At 44.6% G+C, this 26525-nt stretch overlaps 1 protein-coding gene across 1 annotated transcript in view; it reads left to right on the forward strand.

Moving 5' to 3' along the window:
• The window catches only part of DIS3L2 (DIS3 like 3'-5' exoribonuclease 2), a 349252-nt gene that overhangs the window by 244426 nt on the left and 78301 nt on the right, over window positions 1-26525 (forward strand). Inside the window, exons 11-12 of the mRNA XM_032857493.1 lie at window positions 1590-1702; window positions 14829-14936. Coding sequence (XP_032713384.1) covers window positions 1590-1702; window positions 14829-14936 — 221 coding nt within the window. The remainder of the gene's footprint in view (window positions 1-1589; window positions 1703-14828; window positions 14937-26525) is intronic.

The raw sequence follows: 26525 nt of genomic DNA on the forward strand, positions 1-26525 counted from the left end.
GGGAGAGAGAGAATCTGAAGCCGACTCCGTGCTCAGTGTGGAGCCCGATGCGGGGCTCCATCTCACGATGAGACCATAACCCAAGCTGAAACCAAGATTTAGATGCTCAGTCAGCTGAACCATCCAAGCACCCAAGCATATATTTAAAGTTGAGCAAATTCACCTTTGTGTTGGTATCGTCAGTGTACCTGTCTGCCCATGACGCGCTCGTTACACTGTACCCCTACTTTACATGTGAACTCTTTTTTGTATTCTGTCCGCTCTGTCCATTCTCGCATATATATGTAAGTGTGTGGGTGCATTTGTGTGTAATCACAAGTGCTGTATTTGAGATCTGGTTTGTGGGATGTTCAAGAGTAAATCTAAATTTATAACTTAACCATCCCCTCAACCCCACTTTAAGTGTAATTCCACCAGCCTACATCGTCTGCCCATCTCTCTGGCAGAACTGGTGGGCAGGGCCCGGTCCACCAGAAAGGGACAGGGCAATTCTATAAGGGAAAAAAGTAGGTCTTTTACCAGACAGGAAAAGACAACAGGCAGACAAGCCTATTGTTAATTCATTCACTCAACAGGTATTTCTTGAGTGCCTACCGTTTGTCAGACATTCTTCTAGGTACTGGGCCTAGACCAGTGAACTTTACACAGAAGGTTCTCCCTTGCTGGAGCTTACATTGTAGGAAGAGAGGCAGACAGTAAATTTGTAAGCCAATAAAGATACATTGTGATATCTGGCAAAGATGAGTGCACTGAGGAAAAGACCATGGTAATCATCTTCATTCATGGATTAGGTGCTTTGACTGTGGAGATAGAAGAAACAGAGGGCAGAGAATCTCTTCTTGTTCCCAGATTCTCTTTAAACTGATCCTTGTTTGGTAAGAAGGATTTTGATAGGCAGGTCCCATTGCGATGATCCCAAACATAAGAAAAAAACCATGAGCCAAGCAAATATGTCATTGGGATGAGATAAGCTGTGTTCTGGGAGCGGAAGGAGGTTTCCCATGATGGCTGCATGTAGACATGTGGGGGGCGCTGAAGGCTGGCGAGGCAGGTTGTGGGGAGACCAAGCAAGGACATGGCTTAAAGGCTCGGGAGTGGCATCACCAGATCCCTGACTGAGAAGATTCCAGAGCTAGGTAAGAAGGGGCAGAATCAAGGTAGGAAGGCCAGGCGCAGGGCTCGACATAAAAGACTGTGCTCAGAATGGACAGAAAGGACAGAGTCCTTAGAGGCAGAGTCTGCAGGATTCAGGAACTCACTCCTTTCTAGTGCCCTGAAAGGGCCCCTTTGTCAGCCAGAATGAGCCTGCTTTGGCAAGTCCGCTGATGTTTACAAACACAAGAGGCCTTTAGAAGCAGGAAACATCTTGCGAAGATGGTTAATGTTGTGTCTTGAGGATAAAAATCTCACCGTCTGCTAGGATACAGTAAGGAAAGTAACCATGTGAATCCCCGGGAAGACTGGAGACGGTGACCCGCGCTTTGAGGCCCGTGGCCTCCCAACAGTGCCACACAGTCCCAGGAGGGATTCCTGGGAGGGATGACCTTGCTTTCCACACCACACTGATCAGCCTCCTTCTGCATTTACAGGCAACTTTGAAGTGGGGGTTCACATCGCAGATGTCAGTTACTTTGTTCCCGAGGGATCCCCCCTGGATAAAGTGGCTGCTGAGAGAGCTACAAGCGTCTATTTGGTTCAGAAGGTAAGTATCCGTCTCCAGTTTCTGGAATTGAAGGACAGCCTGTTTGGTCTGCTTCCATTGTTTCTCTTTTCTTACCAAAAAAAAAAAAAAAAAAGTCATGAGGAATAGCAACCTTGTCTGAACATCTTTTCTCACATCTAATGAGATCTTTAAAAAGCAGGGTTTTTCTCCCTATAACGTGAGCTCCAGCAAGTGTTGGCCCTTGGTGGTTGCATGTTTTCCTTATATATTCAAGAGGAACCATATCATGGCAAGACACGGGGACCCATCTCAGGTTTCAGACTGGCCCTGCCACCTGAGTAAGTCAGACAGGTGCTCATGTTCAGAAAGAAATGAGGAACAGTAACTGCCTTCAAAATATTGTTCCGAAGCCGGGCTCAGCCGACTCAGCCCATGCCAGCCACAGTTTTTATGATGTATTTTTGCAATATAGCCACGTGCTATACTGTGGCATTTTAATGTCTGTGGCATTGTCGCACTACAACAGAATGGGATGAAATGCCTTTTTTTTTTTTAATATTTTATTTATTTTACAGAGAGAGAGAGATCACAAGTAGGCAGAGAGGCAGGCAGGGAAGACCGGAGGGAAGCAGGCTCCCTGCCAAGCAGGGAGCCCGATACGGGGCCCGATCCCAGGACCCCAAGATTATGACTTGAGCTGAAGGCAGAGGCTTAACTCACTGAGCCACCTAGGCGCCCCCGAAATGCCTTTTGAGAAAACGTTTCCACCCCTGCTGGAATCAGCTCCTGCCTTGCCCTTTCTCAGAGACGAGAAAGGATTCCATCAGAGAAGATCTACAGATGACAAATATGCATGTGAGAAGATGGTCCACATCATACATTATCAGGGAAATGTAAATTAAAATACCAGTATGATCCCACCCAAAAAAACGGGCACTATTCCCTACCCATTGAAGGTAGCATGAACAAGTGAGTCCTATGGATTCACACGGTAGGACTAGAGAGCCCAAGTGCGGGGGGATTGCCCCGATTCTGCATCTGGGTCCTGATTACCTGAGCTTTCACTTAGTGAAAGGGAACAGACTTTTCCTTTATGACTTGTGCACTAGTATGTGTGTGTTTTATACTTAAATAAAAATGTTTTCGTTTTGAAAGCTTTTGGGGGGATGACTTTCCCTCCACTCGGGCTCCTTTTATAAAAGTGTAGGTCTGGGGCGCCTGGGTGCCTCAGTGGGTTAAAGCCTCCGCCTTCGGCTCAGGTCATGATCCCAGGGTCCTGGGATCGAGCCCCGCATCGGGCTCCCTGCTCAGCGGGGAGCCTCCTTCCCCCTTTCTCTCTGCCTATCTCTCTGCCTACTTGTGATCTCTGTCAAATAAATAAATTAAAAAAAAAAAATGTATAGATCCCCGGCGTATGCAGACAAAGGAACCAGTCCAAAGCCAAGCCCCTCACTCATAACTTGGCTCTCCCAAGAACAGAGCTCTGACATTTGTACATTGTTTACACTTAATATAACCTCAGGTTGAAGATATCCCATCCATACCTCCTGCCCCAAAATGGAGTTGACCAGCTCTGGCCTTTGTCTGGCCCAAGGCCTCTGAGGGAAGGGAGATCAGAGTCCAGAATCCCCTCTATCCACCAAACTATGATGTTATGATGTAAAGAAAAACAGAAGTGGCAATCTCTAAGACTTTTAAGACCACAGAAAGTGAATAAACGTGAGTTGCTCTCCCCATGTAGAAAAGTTTTAATAACTCTGTTCTTCAGATTCACATATTTAAGAGTTTTGGACACAATTAGAGGTTCTTCTAAGCAGGTGATTTTTTCTTACCTAGCTCTTGCATTCTCCTTTTATAACCAGGAATTATGTTTCAAAATCAGAAAATAGAAAAATAAAATGGGGTTAAATAACAAAGCACATTTTCTTTCCTCTACTTTGTGTTCATGATTGTCACAGTTCTAGGACTTCTCAGGGCTGCAGAGTTGGGGCTCTGCTCCTGAGCTCTGAAAGTGTGGAGCTGGATGGAGAAAGGGCCCGTGTGCCCCCGAGTGACTGCGGGCTCCTGCTGCCCGGCTCGGCCCCCACTTTGGCAGGAGCGAGTGGCACCAGCCCGCAACCTTGGACAGCAGCAGCTGTGCATTCTGGTTCCTTTGAACCACTGCTCTGACCTTTCTTCCTACTCATTTTTGTAAAAAGGACTGTGTCCAGGAACTTTTCTGCTGTTTTCACTTTACTTTGCCTATAAAGGTCTTCTTAAAAGCTGGATGAGCTGCTTACCTATTCCTCCAGATTCTCTGCTTTCTCATTTGGCAGAATCATCTCTCCCAGCTTTATCAGATGAAAGGAGGGGTGTGTGTGTTGAGGGTGGGGAGCCAGTTGGTTTCCCACCTTAGAGGGAATGTGGCACCAATTTGTTTTCGTTCAGGGGTACTGGCTTATAAGTAGCTGATACCGGATTTACAGTCTAAGCTTGATTTGGAGAATTATCCCACAGATCAGGACTACACAATAAAACTGATACTAGGTCCAAATTTCATTTTACTGTCTTTAAAATGAAATTCATTTTTGGGATTTTACTCCCAGTAATAAGTATTTGGTTATTTTAATTAACCATAGAGTATACTCAGGAGAAAAGATAAATTGAAATAGTGTCCATTTAAGTCCCATGAAAAGGACACACTCTTTCTTTTTGACAGAAATCAGGCATCTGTTCATTAAGGGGACAAGCATCTACCTGAGTTTAGGCCTGTCCTTCTCAGAAGGACATGACATCTACCCAGTTAAACATCTCCTGTCTTCCCTGAGAGGGAAATACAATGAAACTGTGAAATGTAAAGTAATTTTTAAAAATAAATGAGTTAAGTTTTAAGTCAAAGAAACCCTAAACAGTTGAAACCTGAAGCTAAATTGTCTGCCTATTGGCCCCAGTGCCCGTGTTATTTTAGGTGTGAAACAGCTCAAATGAAAGTTCACCCATAAATCTCTACGATATTTTATTGGTACTGCTTTATAATAGAGATCAAAGATTGGGATTGGAAGCCTGTCTTAACGTGGAGTCCAAAGAGTTTTAAGATGTTCCTTTCTGACCCCAGCAGGTTGTCAGAGTGTTGATGTTTTGTTAACGTCCAGCTGTGTAGCAAAGAGTTGATCCCATTCGGAATTCATGGAAGTGTTGATATGAAAAAGAAAACTCTTTCAACAGAGATGTTGGCTGGCAAGTGAATTATCTCTTTCCTTTCAAGCTGTTTCAGTGTGCGAGTGGGGAGCTAGCTGAACCTTACTGTTAAAACCTTGAAGTCCTCAGAGAAAAGGAGAAAAACTCCCTAAGTTCTCAGGCTCTGACAGCCAATGGGCTCCGAAGGCGTAAGGGAGTTTTTGAGGCAGCGAAGGCCTGGGCTGGAAGGGTCAGAGGAGGGCCCTGCTGCCGCTCCTGGCTGGGTCGCTGACATCTGGCTCCCCTGAGCTTTGGAACCCCCCCTGTTGCTGCTAGTCCCCCCTATCCTCTTTGCACGGATGATTGATTCTTCCCCCTCTGTGGCCCTTTCCTTTGGTCACAGGGCTGTCCTGGCTAACCCGTTGCTGAACTTGGCCAGCCTGCCCGCTGTGGCTTTAGCAGATGTTTCTGCTCTCTGAGGCTAATACAAGATTTTGTAGTCTTCTTGGTACCCCCACCCAGCTGCCTTGGGCAGTGGCATATTTACCTAAATGATCAGTTTCTCTCAGCTCTCCCAAGCCCTGGTCCAGAATGCTTAGAAAGTCAGTGTCCTGTCACCATGTCCCTTTTTTCCATGACCAACTTTTAAGCCGTGCCCTGACCCAACTTTGATGCTGGCCCGAAACATGCTTAAGGAGTTGAAGCTCCCTTTAAGCCCCTTTCCTTTCTTTTCCTGCTGCCTGCAGGGCCATCTGTCTTCATCTGGCTCCTCTTTGTCGAGGACCAGCTGTGTGCCAGGTGGCAGGTGTGTAAAGATGAGAGAGATGCTGATCTTGCCCTGGGGAAGTCAGAGCAGGTGGGCACGTAACTCACACAGTGCATGGGGCCACCTGCAGTTACAGAAGTCCTCCCAAGGTGAGGGAGTATTCGGGAGGAGAGAAAAGTTGCATCTCCCTGGGTTGGTGGTAGGAGAAGAGCTTCCACAAGAGCCAAGATGGCTTCACAAAGCAGTGGATTTTTGAGCAGCGTTTCCAGTTTTGAGTCGAAAATTTCTAGGTGGACATGTGAGCGAAGAGGGCATTCTAGGCAGTGGCTCAAAAAAGCATGGAACATTCAAGAAACAGCATGTAGTTTGGAATGGCTGGGGTCTAAATTGCAGGAGAAGCCAAAAGATGAAGTTACAAAGAGAGGCCTCGAGTGGCAAGCTAAGGAGTGTGGACTTCGTCTCGAGGACAAGCAGGGAATGGACAGGGTCTCCTTTGTCTCAAGTAGAAAATCACCTTAGCAACCATATGGTTGAAGAACAGTGAGGCCAGAGGGAGGAAAATTGTTATCAGTACCAGGCCCCTTTCCCTCAGCCCTGACCCCTTGAGCCTTTGAATAACCACCCCAAAATACACAGGGATTTTTGCTCACTGAATTTTAGGAGAGTTTATCAACATGCCAGTGTCTAGCCGGACCCCCAGGAGAACTAGAGCCATAGGTGTCTTCAGCCTGGTGATAAAATGGACATTCCAGTGGGGTGCCTGGGTGGCTCAGTGGGTGGGCCTCTGCCTTTGGCTCAGGTCATGATCTCAGAGTCCTGGGATCGAACCCCGCATCAGGCTCTCTGCTCAGTGGGGGGCCCGTTTCCCCCCTCTCTCTCTCTGCCTCTCTGTCTACTTGTGATCTCTCTGTCAAATAAATAAAACCTTAAAAAAAAAAATGGACATCCCAAAAAAGGAGCCCCCAACTGTATCCCCTCCCTGTATAGGAATCCATATCACACAACAGAGACTCAGACTAGGCAAACAGGGCAAGTTGGCTTCCCCCTGTTGTCTTTGCTTTCCCCTTGAAGATAGGGTCTGGAGGCCCTCTGCCAGCCTTTCACTGAGAGCTCTTGGCCACAGTTGACCCTTGGCTGCTGATCATGGAGGGTCCAGACTCTGCTGGAGACCTCTCCACCCCATTGAAGGTATTTGGACCCTCCCTCATTAGCAGGACAAGCAAAAACCTGACATTGCTTAATTCAGTTCATCAGCTATTGGAAAGATAAAGGCTGTGTGTCCTACTGTAAATGGGATTGCAAATTATCATTGAGTGGAATAGAGTAAGAAGATGCAGAAGTCTGGAGAATAATAAGGAAATCTGACCCAGAAAAAGTCCTGCTCCAGAACTCTGCTGCTGGTTTAGGAGATTAGCATGTAACCCAAGAGAGACGAGTATATCCATACTTGAAGGTGGAGAGGAAAGAAGACTCATTTGAGAGATTTAGTTGTAAAACCTACAGAAGAACCTAGAAACTGACTGGGTATAGCAGAGGGAGGAGAGTGGAGAAATCACAAAGTAATAGCCAGTTGTGTTCTGTGGGAGGGGTGTGTGTGAGTGAGTGTGTGTGTGTGGTTGTTGTTTGCTTGCTTGTTTAACTGTAACAGGGTGCTGTTCTTAACAGAGATAAGAAATACACCATAGCAACAGGTGCAGGGAAGAAAATGCTGAACTTTGTGTTATATACGCCAAGTATGCAGGGGACATCCAAAATAAGGTGTCCGGGGTTGCCGGGGGGGCAGGTAATAAAGGGATCTGGAGTTATAAGGAGAGGCAGGGCTGGAAATGCAGTATGTACGGGACTCGTGGATCAGTGGGAGTGTAACCCCAGGAGTGAGGGAGGGACCCGAGGAGCACGTGCAGGGATAAGAAAGGGGAGTGGAGGGCAGAGGGTGAGAGCACCAGTTTAAGGAGCCAGCCGAGGAAAGGGTCCAGTAAGGACCAATGCGGTGGGAGTCGGAGAGTGTCCACTAGCTCTGTGTTCAAAAAGTACGCGTGTGCACAACCTGTAATGTTTTACCTGAGGAATGGTCATTTATGAGTGCACAGAAAGAAGACAAAGGTTCTGTGCCAACATGTTAACATTGTTGCTTCTAAAGCAAGGGGCCTCGCAGTTTTTACATTCTCATGTTTTGGTTTGTTATCACCTAAAATTTCTACCACAGACATGTAATTTTTGTAATTTAAAAAGGTCATTTTGAGGGGCACCCAGCTGGCTCAATTGGTAGAGTGTGTGACTCTTGATCTCAGGGTTGTAAGTTTGAGCCCCATGTTGGGTATAGAGATAGCTTTAAAAATAAATAGATAGGGGCGCCTGGGTGGCTCAGTGGGTTAAAGCCTCTGCCTTCGGCTCAGGTCATGATCTCAGGGTCCTGGGATCGAGTACCACATTGGGCTCTCTGCTTGGCGGGGAGCCTGCTTCCCTTCCTCTTTCTGTCTGCCTCTCTGCCTGCTTGTGATCTCTGTCTGTCAAATAAATAAATCTTAAAAAAAATTTTTTTTAATAAATAGATAAAAATAAATAAATAAAAATTAAAATGTCTATTGAATTGGAAAGTAAAAGGAAAGTGTGAATGAAAATAGGAAGCATGAACTATTTTGAGAACCTTAGTGACGTGAAGCGAGACCTCCAGATTGGGAGAAGGGAATGTTGTTTCTGATTCTAGGAATGGGAGACTGACCCTGTATATGTGCAGAAGATCACATAGCTAATTGAGAAGAGCTGTGGTAGGGAGGGATTGGATCAAAGCTCAGACAGGAGGCCAGGCTTTGCACAGGGAGGACACTTGAGCTCTCAGGGGACTGAGGTGCCCTTGCCTAACTGAGGAGCAGTGTTGGGAGAAAGGAGCTGGAGGGAGGCTTGGGAGGGGTTGAGTCCAATGTTCTCTCTTTCCTTTGTGGAGACGAGTTGAAGTTCTCTGCTAAGAGCCTGGGTGGGGGAAGGCAGCTGGGTAGGAGGTTTGAGGAGGTTAAGAGAGTCTTGGCATGGAGTCAAGGGGCCTGGAGGAAAGAACCAGCCACAGACAAGGGAAAGGACTGCCAGCCTCCACTGAGGTAGTAGCTGAGCCCGGTTTAGTGACCTGGTCCAGTGACCGACTGCCACCGCTCAGCTGCCAGTTGTAAACAAAGGAAAGGCACATTATGAGACTGACAGTGGGGCCATAAGGTTGGGACAGAGACAGTAGGGGAGTTCAAGAACTTCGAGAGACTCATCCATGGGCTCTGTACCTTGGAGTGAAGCTAATGAGGGCCACCATCCAGGGGTCAGAGGATGCTTCAGTGGTCTCATGACGCTGATGACAGCCGTCAGTGTCTCAACCCCAGAGAGACCCGTCTTCTCTTTTCCACTTCTTCGTTGTGTGCTGTGCTCAGCCCCCCGGCCTCTGAGTGTTCCCAGGTGCGGTGGCAGAGGTCACATAGCTCCCGAGCATGCGTAGACGACACATGCTGTGGGCCTCCCATCCCCCGGAGTCACAGGACTTGTATCTGAGGAAGTAGCCGCCTGTCTGTCCAGCCCGCCTCCCGTGGGGATCCCGGCCATGCTGTGGTCTTGACACATGCCACGGGCTGTGGAGCACCTTCCCAGGGAGCCCGGCAGAAAGCAGGCCTGGCTGATGAGAGGCTGTGACGTCCACATCGTAGACGTGATTTTAACACCTTCAGTCCTTCACCTTTGAAAGAGGAATAACCTCTATTTCTAAAACTATATGGACATAAAGGCTGTTTTCTCTGAATACCATCTGAATTCTGCCCCAAGATCTGGTGAAAGTTACTCAAAGGAATATCCTTTAAAACTTAAAGAGAACTATCCTACCTGAAAATGTTTTAATGCTTAGCTTCTTCATAAGCACTTAGGTTCTTGGGCATCTGGGTATTAAAATGTTACCCTCTGTAGAAGATACAAGGTACTAAGCAGTGCTTGTGACCTGAGCAGCCCCTGAGTGTGCCAGGAGTTTTTAGGAAAGAATAGTCAAAACAGTTCATCTTACACTTAAAATACTATTTGCCTAGGAAATTCTTATGTAAAGTTGTTTAAATAGAAGCCCAACATGTATTTCATAAAATGTTTTATGTGTAATAAATAGTAAACACAGAAAGAGAAAGTGATTCATTTCCTGGGCAAGAGTCAGTCATTTGCAGACAGAGTGCCTACTGCGTGTCAGGTGCTAGATGGAGAGACAGGAACAGGAGCTTGTCCTCATTCCTGAGGATTCTATGGTGTAGTGGAGGGGAGAGGGGCACAGAAGGAGGCGATCACGCTGTGGTAAGAGCTATAGAAGCCTCTCGGAAGAGCTGGGAGGGTAGAGTAAGTGACAGACTGTTTAGGACTGCCTCCCATCCTTTTTGAAAGAACAAAGGTGGGTGAGAAAAGGATTCAGAACAGAGTACATCCTCCCCTGGGGGAATCTGGATAATCCTTTGAGGGATAATGGAGCCAAATCTTTAAGGATGTACAGAAGTCGGCCGGATGCAAAACATCCAGAAAGATGTCTCAGAGAAAGAATGATCTTGGCAAGAGGGAGAGCAGTGAGCAGGCCTAGCAAGCGAGAGGTGTGCCATGAGCAGCCCTGCTGAAGGGGAAGGCCAAGCCTGGTGACCCAAGGACCAGGGAGACCGTGGACAGCCAGCCAGCTCACTTGTATTGAGTATCTTCTGTATTGTTTTGCCGGCATGAAAACTGAGGCTCAGAATCACACTAGCTTGCCCAAGTTGTACAGGAAGTGATGGGCCACAAGTCCGTCTCAAGTCTGTCTGGCTCCCGGTCCTTTGCTCCTTTTCTCGCATGGTGCAGCTGAGGAGTATGGACCTCACTCTATAGGTTGGGACAGAGACAGTAGGGGAGTTCAAGAACTTCGAGAGACTCATCCATGGGCTCTGTACCTTGGAGTGAAGCTAATGAGACCTTTTTTTAGTGGTAAAGGCCTTTTGGCAAATAAAATCCTAACCCCAAACTCTAGTATATAAGAACAGATCAGGTTGTATTTCATTAGCTTAAATTTCTTTCATATTTAAATGCATAACTTACAAGATCAACTCGTGAAAGCAGTGGTTTTCTTTTTTTTTTTTTTAAGATGTTAATTTATTCATTTGACAGAGAGATCACAAGTAGGCAGAGAGGCAAGCAGAGAGAGAGAGAGAGGGAAGCAGGCTCCCTGTTGAGCAGAGAGCCCGATGCGGGGCTCGATCCCAAGACCCTGAGATCATGACCTAGGCCAAAGGCGGAGGCTTAACCCACTGAGCCACCCAGGCACACCAGTGGTTTTCTTTTTAATAAGCTCTTTCGTTTTGGAATCATTTTAGACTTAAAATAAAAGTTGCAAAGACAGTACAAAGAGGTCCCAATACCCTACACCCAGTTCCCTCAGTGTTAACATCTTACAGCACCTAGGACATTTGTCTTAAATAAGAAGCTGATATAGGAACGTAACCATTAACTACAATCTATACCTTATTTGGATTTCACCAGCTTTTCCACTAATGTCCTCTTTCAGGATTCAGTCCAGGAAACCACACTGCATTTAGTTGCAGCGACTTTCTTTTGCCAAATACTTAAATACGAAGCCAGGAGTTCTATTACATTCCCATACACTCAGCTTTGTGACTCACAATTAGATAGTTCCTTGAACACTTGGAAGAAACTCTAGCTAGATGTAAAGAGGTATGAAGTTCTGGCTACAAGCATGCAGGGTGAGTAGCCTACTACCAAAATATAATTGGGATAATTATCAGCTAATGCAGCCCAGTGAAGAATCCAAGAATGCATACCGCACAGATTTGATTTAGTCTGTCTTAGCTTGGGCTGTCACAGAGTATGCTAGACACTAGGCAGCGTCAACAACAATACTTATTTTTTCCACAGTTCTAGAGGATAGAGGCCATGGATGAAGGTCCCAGCCATTTCAGTTCCTAGTGAGGACTTTCTTCCCATGTCCTCCCATGGCCTTTTTTTCTGTGTCTGTGCAGGACAGGGAGAGGGGAGTTACCTCTCTCTTTTGGATCAGAGCCCCATCCTTATGACCTCATTTAACTCTAATTACCTCCTAAAGACCCTGCCTCCAATGCAATGACATTGAGGGTTAGGGCTCCCCCCAAAGAAATTTGGGAGGAGGAGAGACAATTCAATCCATACGTATTATTTGTAAAACACTTGATACTTACAAGACAATATTAAATACATAGCTCATACTTTAACACTCATTATTATATAAGTTGAAGAAGATGTATTATCATCTGAACAGATGGTCCCAAAGCAATGGTAAGAAAAAAATGTCAAAAGTGGTCATGTTATAAAAGCTGTTAGCCAAAGTTTTCAGGTGGTCATTGGATTTTAAACAGGTACTAGGAAGAAATCCCACATCCTTCAGAATAATGCCGAGTAATGCCATACAGTTACTAATTATTTGTTATTGGTTTGGGCTATGAGTTCTAGAAGTTACTTTTCCATGTGAAATGTTAGTTACTGTATTGAAACGGTACAGGTACCTTCACACAGAGTAAGAAACCACTAGGATTTATTTTGCTTTTGCTGATAAACGACTGGATAACTTTACCTCAACCAGTACTGAGTTCTCTCTCTTGCCTACTGCCTCTCAGTTACTTAAGGCAGGGTCAAGCGTGAGCTGCGTTACCTGTACTGGATACTGCGAGTCGAGGAGTCCGCAGCCAGTGTGTTGAGTAAAGGGCTATTATTGTGGCTGTTTCTAGTTTGGGGACAGGGTGAATGATAATACTGTTAATCAAGAAGAGTGGAAGAATGAATAGATTTAAAGGGAAGAGTGAGTCTGAGGTGTTTTCAGGACACGCAGGGAGATACATGGTCTTCATCTCAGGAACTTCAGGGAAAACAGGTAGCATTCTGGGATAGCTTTGAAGTCATCATTTGAAAGTAAGTTGGAGAGAATTTTTTTTTTTTTAATGAAAGAAGATACACCACTGGATCAGCGTATTAGGGACTAGAAAGATCAATAAGGAGAAGAAATAATTTAGGTTTAAAAAACTGCAGTAGGGGGGTGCCTGGATGGCTCAGTGATTAAGCGTCTGCCTTTGGCTTAGGTCATGGTCCCAAGGTCCTGGGTTAGAGCCTCGCATCAGGCTCCCTGCTCGGCGGGAATCCTGCTTCTCCCTCTCCCACTCCCCCTGCTTGTGTTCCCTCTTTCTCTGTGTTTCTCCCTGTCAAATAAATAAGATCTTTAAAAAGAAAAAAAAAAAAAACACTGCAGTTGAGTGACTAGTCGACCACAGTGTTTCTCTAGGAAACGTGTGATATTTTATTGGAGTAGCCTGTTAATGTCCCAACAAGCAATTTGGTCAGTTGTGATATTTTCAATCACTAAAGTGTTGAAGCTGTAATTTTACCACAGTAAAATGCCATCATGAGTTTACATTCGCCCCTTGGGTTCTTTTATCTGTCCCAACTTTATTGGCAGATCATTGACAAAATGTAATTGTATATATTGCAGGTGTACAATGTGATGATTTGAGACACATGTACATTGTGAAATGATTGCCAACAGGAAGATAGTGAACACATCCATCACCTCACACAGTTAGCTCTTCTGTTTGTGCATGGTGAGAGTGCTTAAGATTCACTGTCAGCAAATTTCACGTGTGCACCCCCCATTATTAGCCGCCGTCACTGTGCTGTACCTGAGATTCTCAGGACTGATTCATCTTATAACTTAAACTATGTGCCATTTGACCTCCATCTCCCCATTTTTCCTCCCCCTGGCCACTTATCATGTAAGTGATACCATGCAGCATTTGAGTTCCTGTGTCTGGCTTATTTCACTTAGTGTAATGCCCTCCCATGTTCATCCCTATTGTCACAAAGGGCAGAATTTCCTTCCTTTTTATGGATGATCATATTCCATAGTATATATGTGTATATACACATTTTCTTTATCCATTCATCTGCCAACAGATCTGTAGGTTGTTTCCATGTCTTGCTCTGATGGGTAATGCTACAGGGAACATGAGAGCACATATATGCCTTCAAAGTACTGATTCCATTTCCTTGGAATATATATACCCAGAAATGGGATTGCTGGGTCAAACAGTAGTTCTATTTTTCATTTTTTGAGGGACTGCTATACTATTTTCCATTATGGCTACACTGATTTACAGTCCTCCCAACAATGTCCAAGTGTTCTCTTTTCTCCACATCCTTTTTATTTCTTATCTTTTTGGTAATAGACATTGTAACAGATGTGAGATGATTTTGAAACTAAGAAAGCAATCCCACTTGTAACAGTACCCCAAACAATAAAATATTTAGAAATACATTTAACCAAGGGGGTGAAAGACCCGTACACTGAAAACTATAAGACACTGATGAAAGAAATGGACAAAGGCACAAATAAGTATGAAGATAGACACCAATCTTGGATTACAAGAATTAATGTGGTTAAGATGCCCATACTACTCAAAGTTAGCTCCAGATTCAATGTAATCTCTATAAAAATTCCAGTAGCATTTTTCACAAAAATAGAAAAAGCTATCCTAAAATTCATACAGAACTACAAAAGTTAGCCCTGACCAGCTAAAGCTTTCTTGAGACCAAAGACAAAACTGGAGGCACCACACTTCTGATTTCAAACTACATTACAAAGCTATAATAATCAAAGCAGTATGGTACTAACATGAAAACAGACACACAGACCAACAGAACAGAATACACAGCTTGAAATAACTCCATGTGTATATGGTCAACTAATCTTCGATGGTTTCTTCAATAAATGGCATTGGTAAAACTGACAGCCACATGCAAAGAATGAAACTGGACTCCTGTCTTACACCACACACACAAATTAGCTCGAATTAAAGACTTAAATATAAGACAGTGGGTTCTTAAGTATATAGTTCAACTGGAACAGTTGCACCCAAAAGTACAAGTCATTCAACTCCAGAGCTTTGGTTTTAGTATATAGTAAAAAGTTGTTGTTTTTCATTGCTATAATGTACTTACTTTTTCCCTGTTACCAATTCTTCTCACCTTTCCAGTTCACGTTCCCACTTCTCTAGAGGCTCATGGAAAAAGTACCAGATGGCCTGGTCTTTTCGCAGTCTTTGGGAGGAAAGCTGCCTCCATCTTGAGCTTGTTCCAGAAGCTCAAGGTGTTCACCAAAACTCTGCCCTCAGGGCTGCTCCTAAGCCTATGGTAAAATTGCAGGAAAGTGCTCACAGGCCTGTTCTCTGTTTGCAGGTGGTCCCCATGCTTCCCAGACTGCTGTGCGAGGAGCTGTGCAGCCTCCATCCCATGACCGACAAGCTGACCTTCTCCGTGATCTGGACACTAACCCCAGAGGGCAAGGTAACAACTTACACACGCGACCATTTCGTTCAGTGAGTCCCTGTTAATCACCCTCGGGGTGCCTGGGGCTGAGCTGGAATCCCCTGGTGGGAGGACAAGGGCACTGTAGGGACCACTGTAGCCGCCACAGGGGAGAACAGAAAAGAGCCCCCTGCCCCTGAAGAGCCGTCAGTCCACTTAGAAGGCCAGACTGACCCTAAGCAATTAGAAACAAGTTACTTGTTTTTTATCTTTTCTCAGAGGAGGGAAGAAATTCTGTCAGCAAGGTCAAGTGGGGAGGCTTAGGGCAGGAGATAATATGGACATGAAGGCAAATGTGGCTTGGCCGTGAAAGGGGGAACATCCTGCGAGGACATTTGGGGAAAGGGTTGTGAGTTTGGATAGGTGGGGTGAAATCAAACTATTAGGAGCCTCAAATGCCAGTCACAGATGAATTCTGAATGTTAGCATCCCTCTGAAGTGTCACGAGAAAGGTGCCATTGTAGGAAGGTGAGTGCTCCAGTGTTGTGCGGGTGACCCAGTAGTTTGAAGATGAATTAAAAAAAAAAAAAAGATGAATTAAATCGACAGGAGGTAATGCTATCATCAAGGCCAGCGGTGATGAAACCGTGGATCAAGAACAGAAAGGAGAGGAATGTCAGCAGGCACTCCCTAAAGATAGGGTCGAAGTTAGACAGATAAATGGAAGATAGCTCCAGGAAAAAAAAAAAAGAAAACCAGTTTCCTCCCCCACAAACAGAAACAACCCTAAACATCCAAAAAAAAAAAAGGCAACAATGAAGTAAGATGTGGCATTCAGTGGAATGCGACACAGTTAGTAAAGCTGTGACAGAGACCACGTGGGAGCATAGGAAATGTTTATGCTGTGATATTAAGTAGAAGTAAAAAGAAGATATTGAATTATAAAGACGTTCCAAATAAAGATGGAGGATCAAATACCCACATTCACTTTCATTCCCTCCCAAAACCTCACTAAAACAACAGTGAAGAGTTGTTTTTTTTTAAGACATAAACCCACAAGGACAAAGAGAATGGGAGAGCAGACAACAGCAACAAAATTTTGGAAGCTGGAAGCAGATGGATGAGTAGTAACTGACTTAGCAGTCCCCAGAAAGCTGAATCCTGAGCCAACGATGGGGAAGGCCAAGAAACAACCCAACTTGACATAGCAGAACCCTAAAGAAATTCAGAAATCGGTGGCACCACATAACTCCACAAAGTAGAGGAGAGGTGGGTGAAGAGGAAACTGACCGTACTGCTTGAAAATTTTAGAAAGATCGCCCCTGCCATAAGTTGGAAGAAGACCAGAAATGTATCCTCTGGATGGGATAAAGCAAAGGAATTCTAAACTAGAGGACACCAAGCACACCTGATGGCCATGGTCCCTTGGGAGAGGTCGAGTGAATGCTGGCATCCTGAATGTTTAAAATCTTAGCTTTCTTTTCCAACCAAGCCCAGAATTCTGGTTGTCAAGCCTTATACCCTTGAGTCAGGAGATAGGAAACTTTTTTTTTTTTTCTTTTTGAGGAATCTGAGTGTGATGAAGATTTAGAGATAAGAACCTCGGGGGCTTCCTCACCGGCAGCCCAGCTGTGTCTCCCTGCAGAAAAGCCCAGAGGCAGAAAGCTCCACCAACACAAGTAGCACTTTTTAGGATTTCACTAAAAATCAGCACTTCAGTATTTCACTCTCACACGTGAAGAGACAACCAAGGAGCACCTGGCTGGCTCAGTTGGTGGAACGGGCAACACTTGATCTTGGGGTCATGAGTTCAAGCCCCACATTGGGTGTAGAGATTACTTAATGAGAGAGAGAGACAACCAAGACCAGAGCCTCTGCCATGAAATAAAAAAACCAAAGTAAACAAACAGAAAAAAGCAACTAGGGCAAAACGGACTCTACGGGGGAAAAGAAACTATCATTTATAGCCCATGAGAATTTTTTTTAAAGAAATAATGTCATGGGGGTGCCTGGGTGGCTCAGTGGTTTAAGCCCCTGCCTTCGGCTCAGGTCGTGATCTCGGGGTCTTTGGATCGAGTCCTGAATCGGGCTCTCTGCTCAGCGGGGAGCCTGCTTCCCTCTCTCTCTCTCTCTGCCTGCCTCTCTGCCTACTTGTGATCTCTCTCTGTCAAATAAATAAATAAAATCTTAAAAAAAAAAAAAGAAATGATGTCATAACCTCTAGATACTTGACAAAAGAAATGGGTTGGTGCAGGAAGAAAGAGCTCATGAAAATTTAAAACATGATAGAAGAAACAAAGATTCAAGACTCTGGTTGGAAGACAGAGTTGAGGAACTGCCTCAGAAAGAGATAGAATAGATAAGAAAATTAGAGAACTAGTCCAGGATAGCCAGTATCTGTTCAGTGAACATTCCAGAAATAGGGAACAGCAAAATAGAGGGGGAAGAAATGATCAATAAAATAAATTCGGGAACTGTCCCTTTACCAGAGGATGTGACTTTCCAGAGTGAAAGCACCCAGTGCCCCAGCACCGTATTTGGATACACATTGTCTCCAGGCCACAGCATCATAAAATTTCAGAGCATCAAGGACAAGGGAAAGATCCTCTCGGCTTCTAAGAAGGAAAAAAGAAAAGTCACATACAGTATTATCAGGACTCAGAATACCTTCAGACTGTTTTTCTATTATAAGCCTAGTAGCTAGATGGCAATTGAAACAAAGCCTCCTGGTTTCCAAAAGATGGATTTTTGTGCTAAAATTCTGTACCCTGATAAGTTCTGAATAAAATGTGTGAGTAGGAAAAGACATTTCAGACATGCAAGGCCTCAAAAAAAAAAAAATGTATCTCTCATATACCCTTTCTCAGAAATTACCAGAAGATGGGCTTTATGAGAATGAAAGAGTAAGTCAGGAAGGAGGAAGACCTGGGATTCCGGGAGCAAATAAACCAACCCAAGAAAGCAGTGAAAGAATCACCTAGATCACAGATTGGGAAATTTTCTCTGAAAAGGACAAACTTTTCCTGTAAAAAATAGTACCTTTTTTTTTTTTTTTTTTAAGTTTTTAGGCCATTCGGTCTCTGTCACAACTACTCAGTTCTGCTGCTGTGGTGCAAAAGCAGACAATACATAAATGAAAGAGCATGCTGTGGTCTAGTGAAACTTTCCTTAACAATAGATGGCTATCACTGCATGATGGGCATTAAGAAGGGCATGTGATGGAATGAGCATTGAGTGTTCTATGCAACTGATGAATCACTAGATTCTACCTCTAAAACTAATAATACACTATATGCTCCTTAGATTGAATTTAAGTTAAAAAGAGAAATAGGTGGCAGGCTGGATTTGACCCCTGGACCATAATTGGCTGACACCTGTAGATGATGGTGAAGAAAGCCCCTAGGGCACTGGTCCTACGGAGGTATAGAAGACAGTCCAGACTGTAGCAGGCCAGAAGGCTCTAAGAGAGATGTCTTTAAGAAAATGAAATGGTTAAAACAGTATGTGTCTGAATTTCTTAAGAAATGATTTAGACCAGCAGTTATAGAACTTTCTTTTTTTTTTTTTAAGATTTTATTTATTTATTTGACAGAGAGAGAGAGATCACAAGTAGGCAGAGAGGCAGGCAGAGAGAAAGGAGGAAGCAGGCTCCCTGCCGAGCAGAGAGCCCAATACGGGGCTCAATCCCAGGACCCTGGGATCATGACCTGAGCCGAAGGAGGAGGCTTTAACCCACTGAGCCACCCAGGCGCCCCAGTTATAGAACTTTCTAGTCCAGGATTTGTTACACTAAAAAAAGTCTTTGATGACCTCAGAATGCTTCTGTTCATGTGAATTACCACTGTTTACCTTATTAGAAATTAAAACCAATAAAAACTTTAAGCATTTACCTATTTAAATTAAGGTAATAATAATAAGCCCAATCCATTATGTTAACATAAATAACACTTTATGAAAAATAATTACATTTTCTAAAATTTAGAAGAGAAGCTGGCTTTATATTTTTGTAAATCTTTTTCACATCTGTACTAAAGACATTAAACCAGGTTCTCATATATGCTTCTATATTCAAACTGTTAGGATAAGTTATTTTGGTTGAATTACATTTGTGAAGAAAATCCAGCTTCAGACAGGTCGTTAGGAAAGAAAGGTGTATTTTAATCGCTTTTTCAGATAATTGTGGATATTTGTCCTTGTACTACACCAGAATTCGGCAGTTCCTTAAAAATTAGTTCCGTCTAGAATCCGAGACTGTATCTGCTACAGACTAAATTCTGTACCCCCAAAACTCGTATGTTAAAGCCCTGAGGCCCCCAATGTATATTTGGAGGTACAGCCTATAGGGAGATACTTAAGGTTAAATGAGTTCATAAGGGTGGGGCCTTGATCTTATAGAATTAATGTCTTTATAAGAAGAGACTTGTGAGGACACAGTGAGAAGGTGATGCCTGCAGGCCAGGAAGAGAGCTTCTCTCACCAGGAACCACACTGGCCTTCCCAGCCTCTGGAACTGTGAGAAATCAATGTCGTTTAAGCCTCCCTCACTAGGGTATGCTGTGAGGGCCACCCCCATAGATTAATACAATATCAGCTCAGGTTTTTTTTTTTAACTGGGTTATAGTAAAATCTGTTTTATACTTTAAATGGATCTTTTACCCATACAGTGATTTTTTTTTTATCATGTACTTAGAAAGTTTACATCATTTAGAAAACACTGGCTCATTATGCTGATCTCTTAAATGTGAACATATTTCATTAGATGATCTCAAAATATCACATTGGTTAGTGCCTCTGCTGATTTAGGTAAGATTTTAAGTATTAGGAAACACGCATTCATGTGTCGGATACAAGGTTTCCAAAATTCTAATTTTTGCAAAAGCTCAAATTTTATCATGGGCAATAAATAATGCAGTTGTTTTCCTCAAAGTGCTGAAGAACCACAGCTTGAGTGATATTTGTTCCTTAAGGTAAAATGGCGTTCTGTAAAAAAAAAAAAAAAAAAAGGCGATCAGTTTAGCTTACCACTCAAAGTTACAGAAATACCTTTTCTCAAGACAACCATCCTACTTGAGCAAGCAGCCTAAGAAGACAAAGACTCAAGGATTGAGGCATAATAAAACTAAAAACTTGTACTGCGTCATCAAGAACATTCTGAAGCGAGGTAGCTTCTTTGTTGCTGTGGGTGAGGTGGTAGAGGGCACCCCGGCCCTTGATGTGGTTTTGCTGTTGCCTGATTCCTGCCAAGGCAGTCGAACTTTACCCCACCAGTGCTTTTGTTCTGCGAGGGTAAATGTGAACGCGTGGAAAAGGACAAAGAGTGCCTTAGTATTATTATGAAAATAACATTGACCTCATAGGCCCCTGGAGGGGGCTTAAGGACCCTCCAGGAGGCCATGGACCATACTTTAAGAACCACTGTTTTAGGGGCACCTGGGTGGCTCAGTTGTCAAGCATCTGCATTCGGCTCAGGTCATGACCCCAGGGTCCTGGGTTCGAACCCCATGTCAGGCTCCCAGCTCGGCGGGAAGCCTGCTTCTCCTTCTCCCACTGCCTCTGCTTGTGTTCCCTCTCTTGCTGTGTTTCTCTCTGGCAAATAAAATCTTTCAAGAAAAAAAAAAAAAGAACCACTGTTTTAGACAGTTGGTGGAAAGATTGGGGTGGATTCATGTACACAATATAAAGAAATATCAAGCAAATGAAGATGAGATAATTATTAATTTTAGTGAAAATAAAAAAGTGGTGTAGGAAGAAATAGTCACTCTTAGTATGTACATAGCCATAATACTTCATTCTGGTTGTGATGATGTCACTATCGGGAGGATGAGAGCCTGGAACGGTTATGTGGGTTGGTTGGGGGAAGGGAGTGCATGTGGAAAGAAAAATAAATTCTCTTCTTCTATAGTGAAGGGTTTTCAATAATGCCTAAAATTGAAAAACCAAGAAGTAGTCATCAAGCAGGCTAGGTGGAAAGATGGAAGTAGCCAGCAACATAACCACCTGTAAGAGGTGAAAGAGGTTACCCTTGGCAAGGAAAGGGACAGAGGGCTGCTGGTTTTCATAACTAGACTTTAACACTTTTTGTCTGCTTGAACTATGGCTACTTTAACTTTTCAATTTTTACTTTGAAAATTTTCAGATATGCATAAAAGTAAAGGAAATAGCGCATAAACCCACCATCCCTATCTCCCGGATTCACTACTGGCAACATTTCGCCCCCGCCCCTCTCTCTTTCTTTCTTTCTAAAGTATTTTAAAACAAGCCGGAGACAGCATGTCATTTCACTCATATTTTGATATGTGACTTAAAAATTTGGACATTTTCTTGCATAACAATAATGCTAGCACCCCTAACAATTAATTCCGATGCCTTGGTGTCATCTACAACCCAGTCCATAATTACATTTCCCTGATTGTCTCCAACTCATTTGTCACAAGTGGAAGCAAAACAAGTCACACACGTTACGTTTGGTTTTTATGACCCCTAAATATCTGATTATAAGTTCCTTTTTTTTTAAATTTTATTTATTTATTTTGATAGAGATCACAAGTAGGCCAAGAGGCAGGCAGAGAGAGAAGGGGAAGCAGGCTCCCCGCTGAGCAGAGAGCCCGATGTGGGGCCCGATCCCAGGACCTTGAGACCATGACCTGAAGGCAGAGGCTTTAACCCACTGAGCCACCCAGGCACCCCTATAAGTTCCTTTTTAAAAGTAAAGACGTAAATATGATCTGAGATACAAAGAAGGAACTGTGAAGACAGTATGCCAGCAATCGTATTTTGGTGGGGGTGGGACTATGCATGGGGGGAAAAAAAAATGAATGGAAAAAGACCAGAAGGAAATAAAATAGCCAATAGTGGTTGTATTTGGGTAGTAAGAGTATGAGTAATTTTCTCTACTTTTTTGGATTTTCTAATGTTTTTTTGAAAACATGTATTTTATATTTTTATAAATGCTTATTTTTGCAAAAGTTGAAATAGAAAATAAAAGCCCATAGAAGAAAACTGACTTGAGTCAACAGAAAAGAACTTTGAATCTGAATTATGCCTGCCAGCCTCAAACCCAAGAAATAAAAAGCTGCCTGATCTAATGAGCTATTAAAATACGAGGGTCATAAAAGAAGCACTCGAAAGAGGCGAAGTCTGAAAACTCCATTGGTCTTTAAGGTTTCTGTTGGAGGCAGCGTCTGGTGAGCAAGCCTTCTGGCATGTAAGGGGCTGGAGAGCAGGTGTGAAGTAGGCACGGGGTCCAGAAGGACACCAGACCAAGCCTCCCCCAAACTAAGCCAAAGAGGAAGTGCAAGGATTTGGGCTGGGGACCATCATGGAGCAAGACCCACTGGCCATACCCTGCACCACCAAGAGACCACCTGGTGGGTGGGCCCGGTGGGTTGATTGTCCTGAGATGGAGTTTTGCATGAGTACCTCTTACAGTCAAGATGCATGAAATGAGATGTCAGACGCCAGACTCCTGTCTGGGGGGTGGGGCTTGTTCAAGACCCTAGCAAGAAACAAGGAAAGCCCGCATTAACCCAGGGGGCAGGGGGAGCAGGCAGGAGGGTCAGGGAGCCGGAGGAGGCCATTGAGGAGGAAGGTGGCCCCGCATCAAGAACCGGAGTAAATGAGGAAGAGAGCAGCCAGAGCCTGAGGCTGGGTTTGTATGTGGTGGTGGCTGCTCCACTGGTGATGGCTGCTCCACTGGTGATGGCTTGGACTTAGAAAGGGCCAGAGTAGCGCCCCCTGCGGCCTGCCGCTGCTACTACATGGCCGCCAGCCTAACTGGCAGCTCAAGTGGAGAAAGTTCTGCGTTTTTTTCCTTAGTCTCCTAGAATGTCTTACTTTCTGGAGCAGGCATGACCAGCTCTAGAAAGGCCATTCCAACTTTCTTCAAACACCCACTAGATTTTTTTTTTTAAAGAGCCACACTAGAAAATCTTGGTTGTCTATGCTTTCGTTAAGCCAATGCCCAGATTTTTAGGTCAAGAAACTGGGAAGGATCTGGTTTTTTTCATTGTTTTTATTACCATATAATGTATTATTGCCCCAGGGGTACAGGTCTGTGAATCATCAGGCTGAAGGGTCTGTTTTGGGCACGTTTCTCACATACTGGTGGCGAGAGCATTGTTCTCTGATTTCAAAGTTTATATTGTCATGAGGGAAAACAAACCCAGCGACATTTTGTGCTTCATAAGATCCAACTCTGGTACCACGAAATCCACTTTGACCGTGAGAGACCAGTGTGACCTTGTGATCTCCAGCACTTCTGTCTCCCTTGGCACTAAGGCTATGCAAACAGATACCATGTCCTGTGTGCCCCACTCATCAGAAAATATCTTCATTTGAAGTCACCTTTGTAAAAACACCAATGTTATGCTTTGAAGAGGTCATAAGCAATAATTGGACTTGATTACTGAGTCTTTGAACCTTAGAACCATGAAACACCAGGGTCAAAGGTCAGAACAATAATGGAAGGGTCTCACAATGACAGTAGCGATCCATGGCTTGCCTCTCCCACAGCGTCCCCGCCATGTGCCATCTGGCTCAGCTGGAATGTGGGAGTGTGCTCCAGAAGTTGCTTATTTCAACTTCAATCAAGGGCAACCTCATTTCAGCCATTGATACAGGCCAAAACCCAGAAGGTCATTATTGACTTTGGTCTTTCTCTCACCCTTCACATCTAGTCTACCAGTAAATCACCTCAGCTTTGCCTTCTAACTGCCTCCAGAATCTTTCCCCCTTCCTTACTGCTCTGAGCCCTGTCACCTGGGGCCAAACTGCCATCCCCCACCTGGACCACAGCGGCCTCCTCACTGTCCTCCTCACCTCGGCTGCCACATTTTATCTCCTCTTTACACAGTGGTCAGAGCGATCCTTCTAAGTCAGACAATAGGTCATGTCTCTCCTTTTCAGAAACTCTCCAGTCTTTCATTCAGAATAAAATCTAAAAAGTCTTTACAGTAGGATTTTTTTCATTATTTTCTCCCTGTCTTCTCTGCTAGGAATGCATGGACTACAAAGTTATCTTGGTACTAGAGTCTCTTCTCCTTTCCTAGAGCACCTTTGCTCACATGGGAAAACCTGGCCTTTCCTATAAAACAGACCTCTCCCCTAGGCAGCCGCTCCCCAGCCCAGCTTTCATGACCTGACCACATCGAGAAATCACACTCCCCAAACAGCCATGTTAGAGCACCTGTCAGGTTTCTGCCCATTCCCAGTAGTTCTAGGAAAATCTGTCCAGGCCCTGCCTGATGCACCCATGTGGAATATTGGACGTTGTGGGAGAACCGTGGTGTCTGCCAGTTAAGCTGCTACTTAGGAATCCTTTTTATTTACTACCAGCATCACTGTCTCAAACCTTTATTTGTGGCCTCAGCTTTCTGTGGTACCTTGCTCTCCTCTTCCCTCAAGATCCACCATTTTCCCAGGTGACTTTCAACTCTTCCTGGGAACCAGAGGGACCAGCTGCTGGATCTGCTGAAAACCCCCTTCAGAGAGCCACAGTCCCTCCCTGTCTTCCCTCTCCTTTCCCTTCTCTTCATGCAGTAAAACATGCACCCATTCCAACTTGGGCTTAAGGCCTGTGTTGTCTAGATCTTTTAATAGCGTCAGCATTCTCTAAGCCACTCAGTCTCTCAGTCTAGCTTTCTTCACACCTGCCCCATCACATCCGTTCTGAGTGCTAACTTTTCTCCCTTCACCAGGTGTCTCTAATCAGTCCTCTCTCTTCTGTTCCTACAGTTGCCGCCCCCTGCTCAAGTCCTTGCCATCCTCCCCTGGGACGTTGAGAGACCCAGTTCATGGCTCTCCATTCTATTTCCCCAGTGCTGTTAGATGACCTTCCAGAAGGTGACTCTGGTCCCATCACTCTGTTGCTCAGCATCCTCTCACAGCATGGTGGTGGGCTAGGATTTCCCACAGAAGTCCAGTCTCCAGAGCGTGATGTACACAGACCTCTACCCACTCTTCCCCCATTTCATGACTGTCTACCAGCTATCCTCCAAGCCCCTCAGACTCTACTCTTGCCACTGAAGGGTTTGTTTGGCCCCCAAATTGCCACATTCCAGAGACCTTACATATGCTTTCCCCTCTTCCTAGCATGTCCTTCCCCTCATCTCTACCAGTACCAATCCTACTTACCACTGAGATCCATCTAAAATGCCGCTTCTTCTGTTATTAGTCCTTCCTTTATTCCTTTGGTAAAGACTCATTGAATATTTGCTCTGTTTGGGTATGACACAAGGTACTGAAGATACAGGAATTAAGTATGCATCAAAATAGAAACAGTAGTTATCTCCTAATGGTGCATTTATAGAGTTCTTTTTCTTCTTCACTTCCCACCTGTAGTTTTTTAAATTTTCTGTGATTAATGGCTATTACCACTGTAGTGAGAGAAGAATGAGAATTGCTTTGAGACTTTTTTTTTTCCTGTTTCCTTTTAATAACCAGATAAGAGATATTGGAATATGTTTGTAGGCTATAGGGGAAGGCAAATAGAAAAGGAGCTTTTGAAAATGAGGAAAGAAGGAACAGATTTTTGGAGCCAGGTCACAAATGACTGGGAGGCCCTAACCCAAACCTTGGGTCAGGGATTAGCCCTCAGTAGAAGGAGAGGAACAACCCCCCCCCCCCCCCACCGCTAGCACTCCCAGCTCGGAGGGAGTGAAGAGTGGGGACCCTTGCTGAAGTCCAGGAAGGTGCTCCCTTCCCTCAGAATCTGTTCTCCCATCTCTCCACCCTGCAGTGCCTGGCTGCCCTTAAGAGCCATTTGTGCACAGATCTGTTGTCCTTTTAGATCTTAACGTTCTGGTAAACAGAACCCACTCTTAATCTTATAATCTCCTCCCCACACTGTACAGTGTCACGTGTGCTCGAAAATGATTTCGTAAAGTAAACTGCATACCTGTTTTCAGTCCCTTGTTTATTCAGTCTGCGTAAATGAACTGGGGTTCCCCTGGGCGAGGCCTTTTTATCTACAGCAGTCTTCTTAGCAGTTCTGAGCCGTGTCCTGGGAGCTGAGGAGGGCTTCCCACGGCTCACGTCGTTGGCAGAGGCTCACCACCTGCTTCCCCATGCGGACCCCTTCACAGGCTCTCACCCCCACTGCTCCCCAGTTGCCACCTATGGGAATCCTGGGAAACTTGAAACAGAAAATGGTGTGCGCATCCTGGGCCACTGTGGCATTTGCAGCAAGCCTGCAGAGCCTGGGCTCGTGCAGTGTCGTGTCCCCTCGGGCTTTGGTTACCGACACAGAAACACATTGTTGGGTTTTGTATTTCATCCTCAGACCCTACAGTGAAAATCCAGCCCCAGTAGCTCCCAATGCTATTGCCCAGAGACAATAGCTTCCAGGGCTGATTCTGAGGATAATAGAAAAGTTCCCCGAATATCTTTAGTTCTTTGAGGAGGCAGGGGCAGAATTGTTTTATGTCAGCCATGTAGGAACAACCCAAGACCAAAGGAGCCTTTGGAAAAACTCTGCTGTGTTCTCGGGGCCTCTCATGACCCAGTTTGCTAATGAAGGCACTGGGCAATTAGAGGCTTACCTAAGGGTCACTTCAGGGTAACAGCAGACTAAATCGTGAGCACAGACTTTGCTGGGAATCCTTGGGACTCAAGTAAGGATTCAAAACAAAA

The sequence above is a fragment of the Lontra canadensis genome, unplaced genomic scaffold (genome assembly GCF_010015895.1).
Source record: "Lontra canadensis isolate GAN:19392208 unplaced genomic scaffold, GSC_riverotter_1.0 scaffold13, whole genome shotgun sequence".
In the NCBI taxonomy this organism is placed as follows: domain Eukaryota; kingdom Metazoa; phylum Chordata; class Mammalia; order Carnivora; family Mustelidae; genus Lontra; species Lontra canadensis.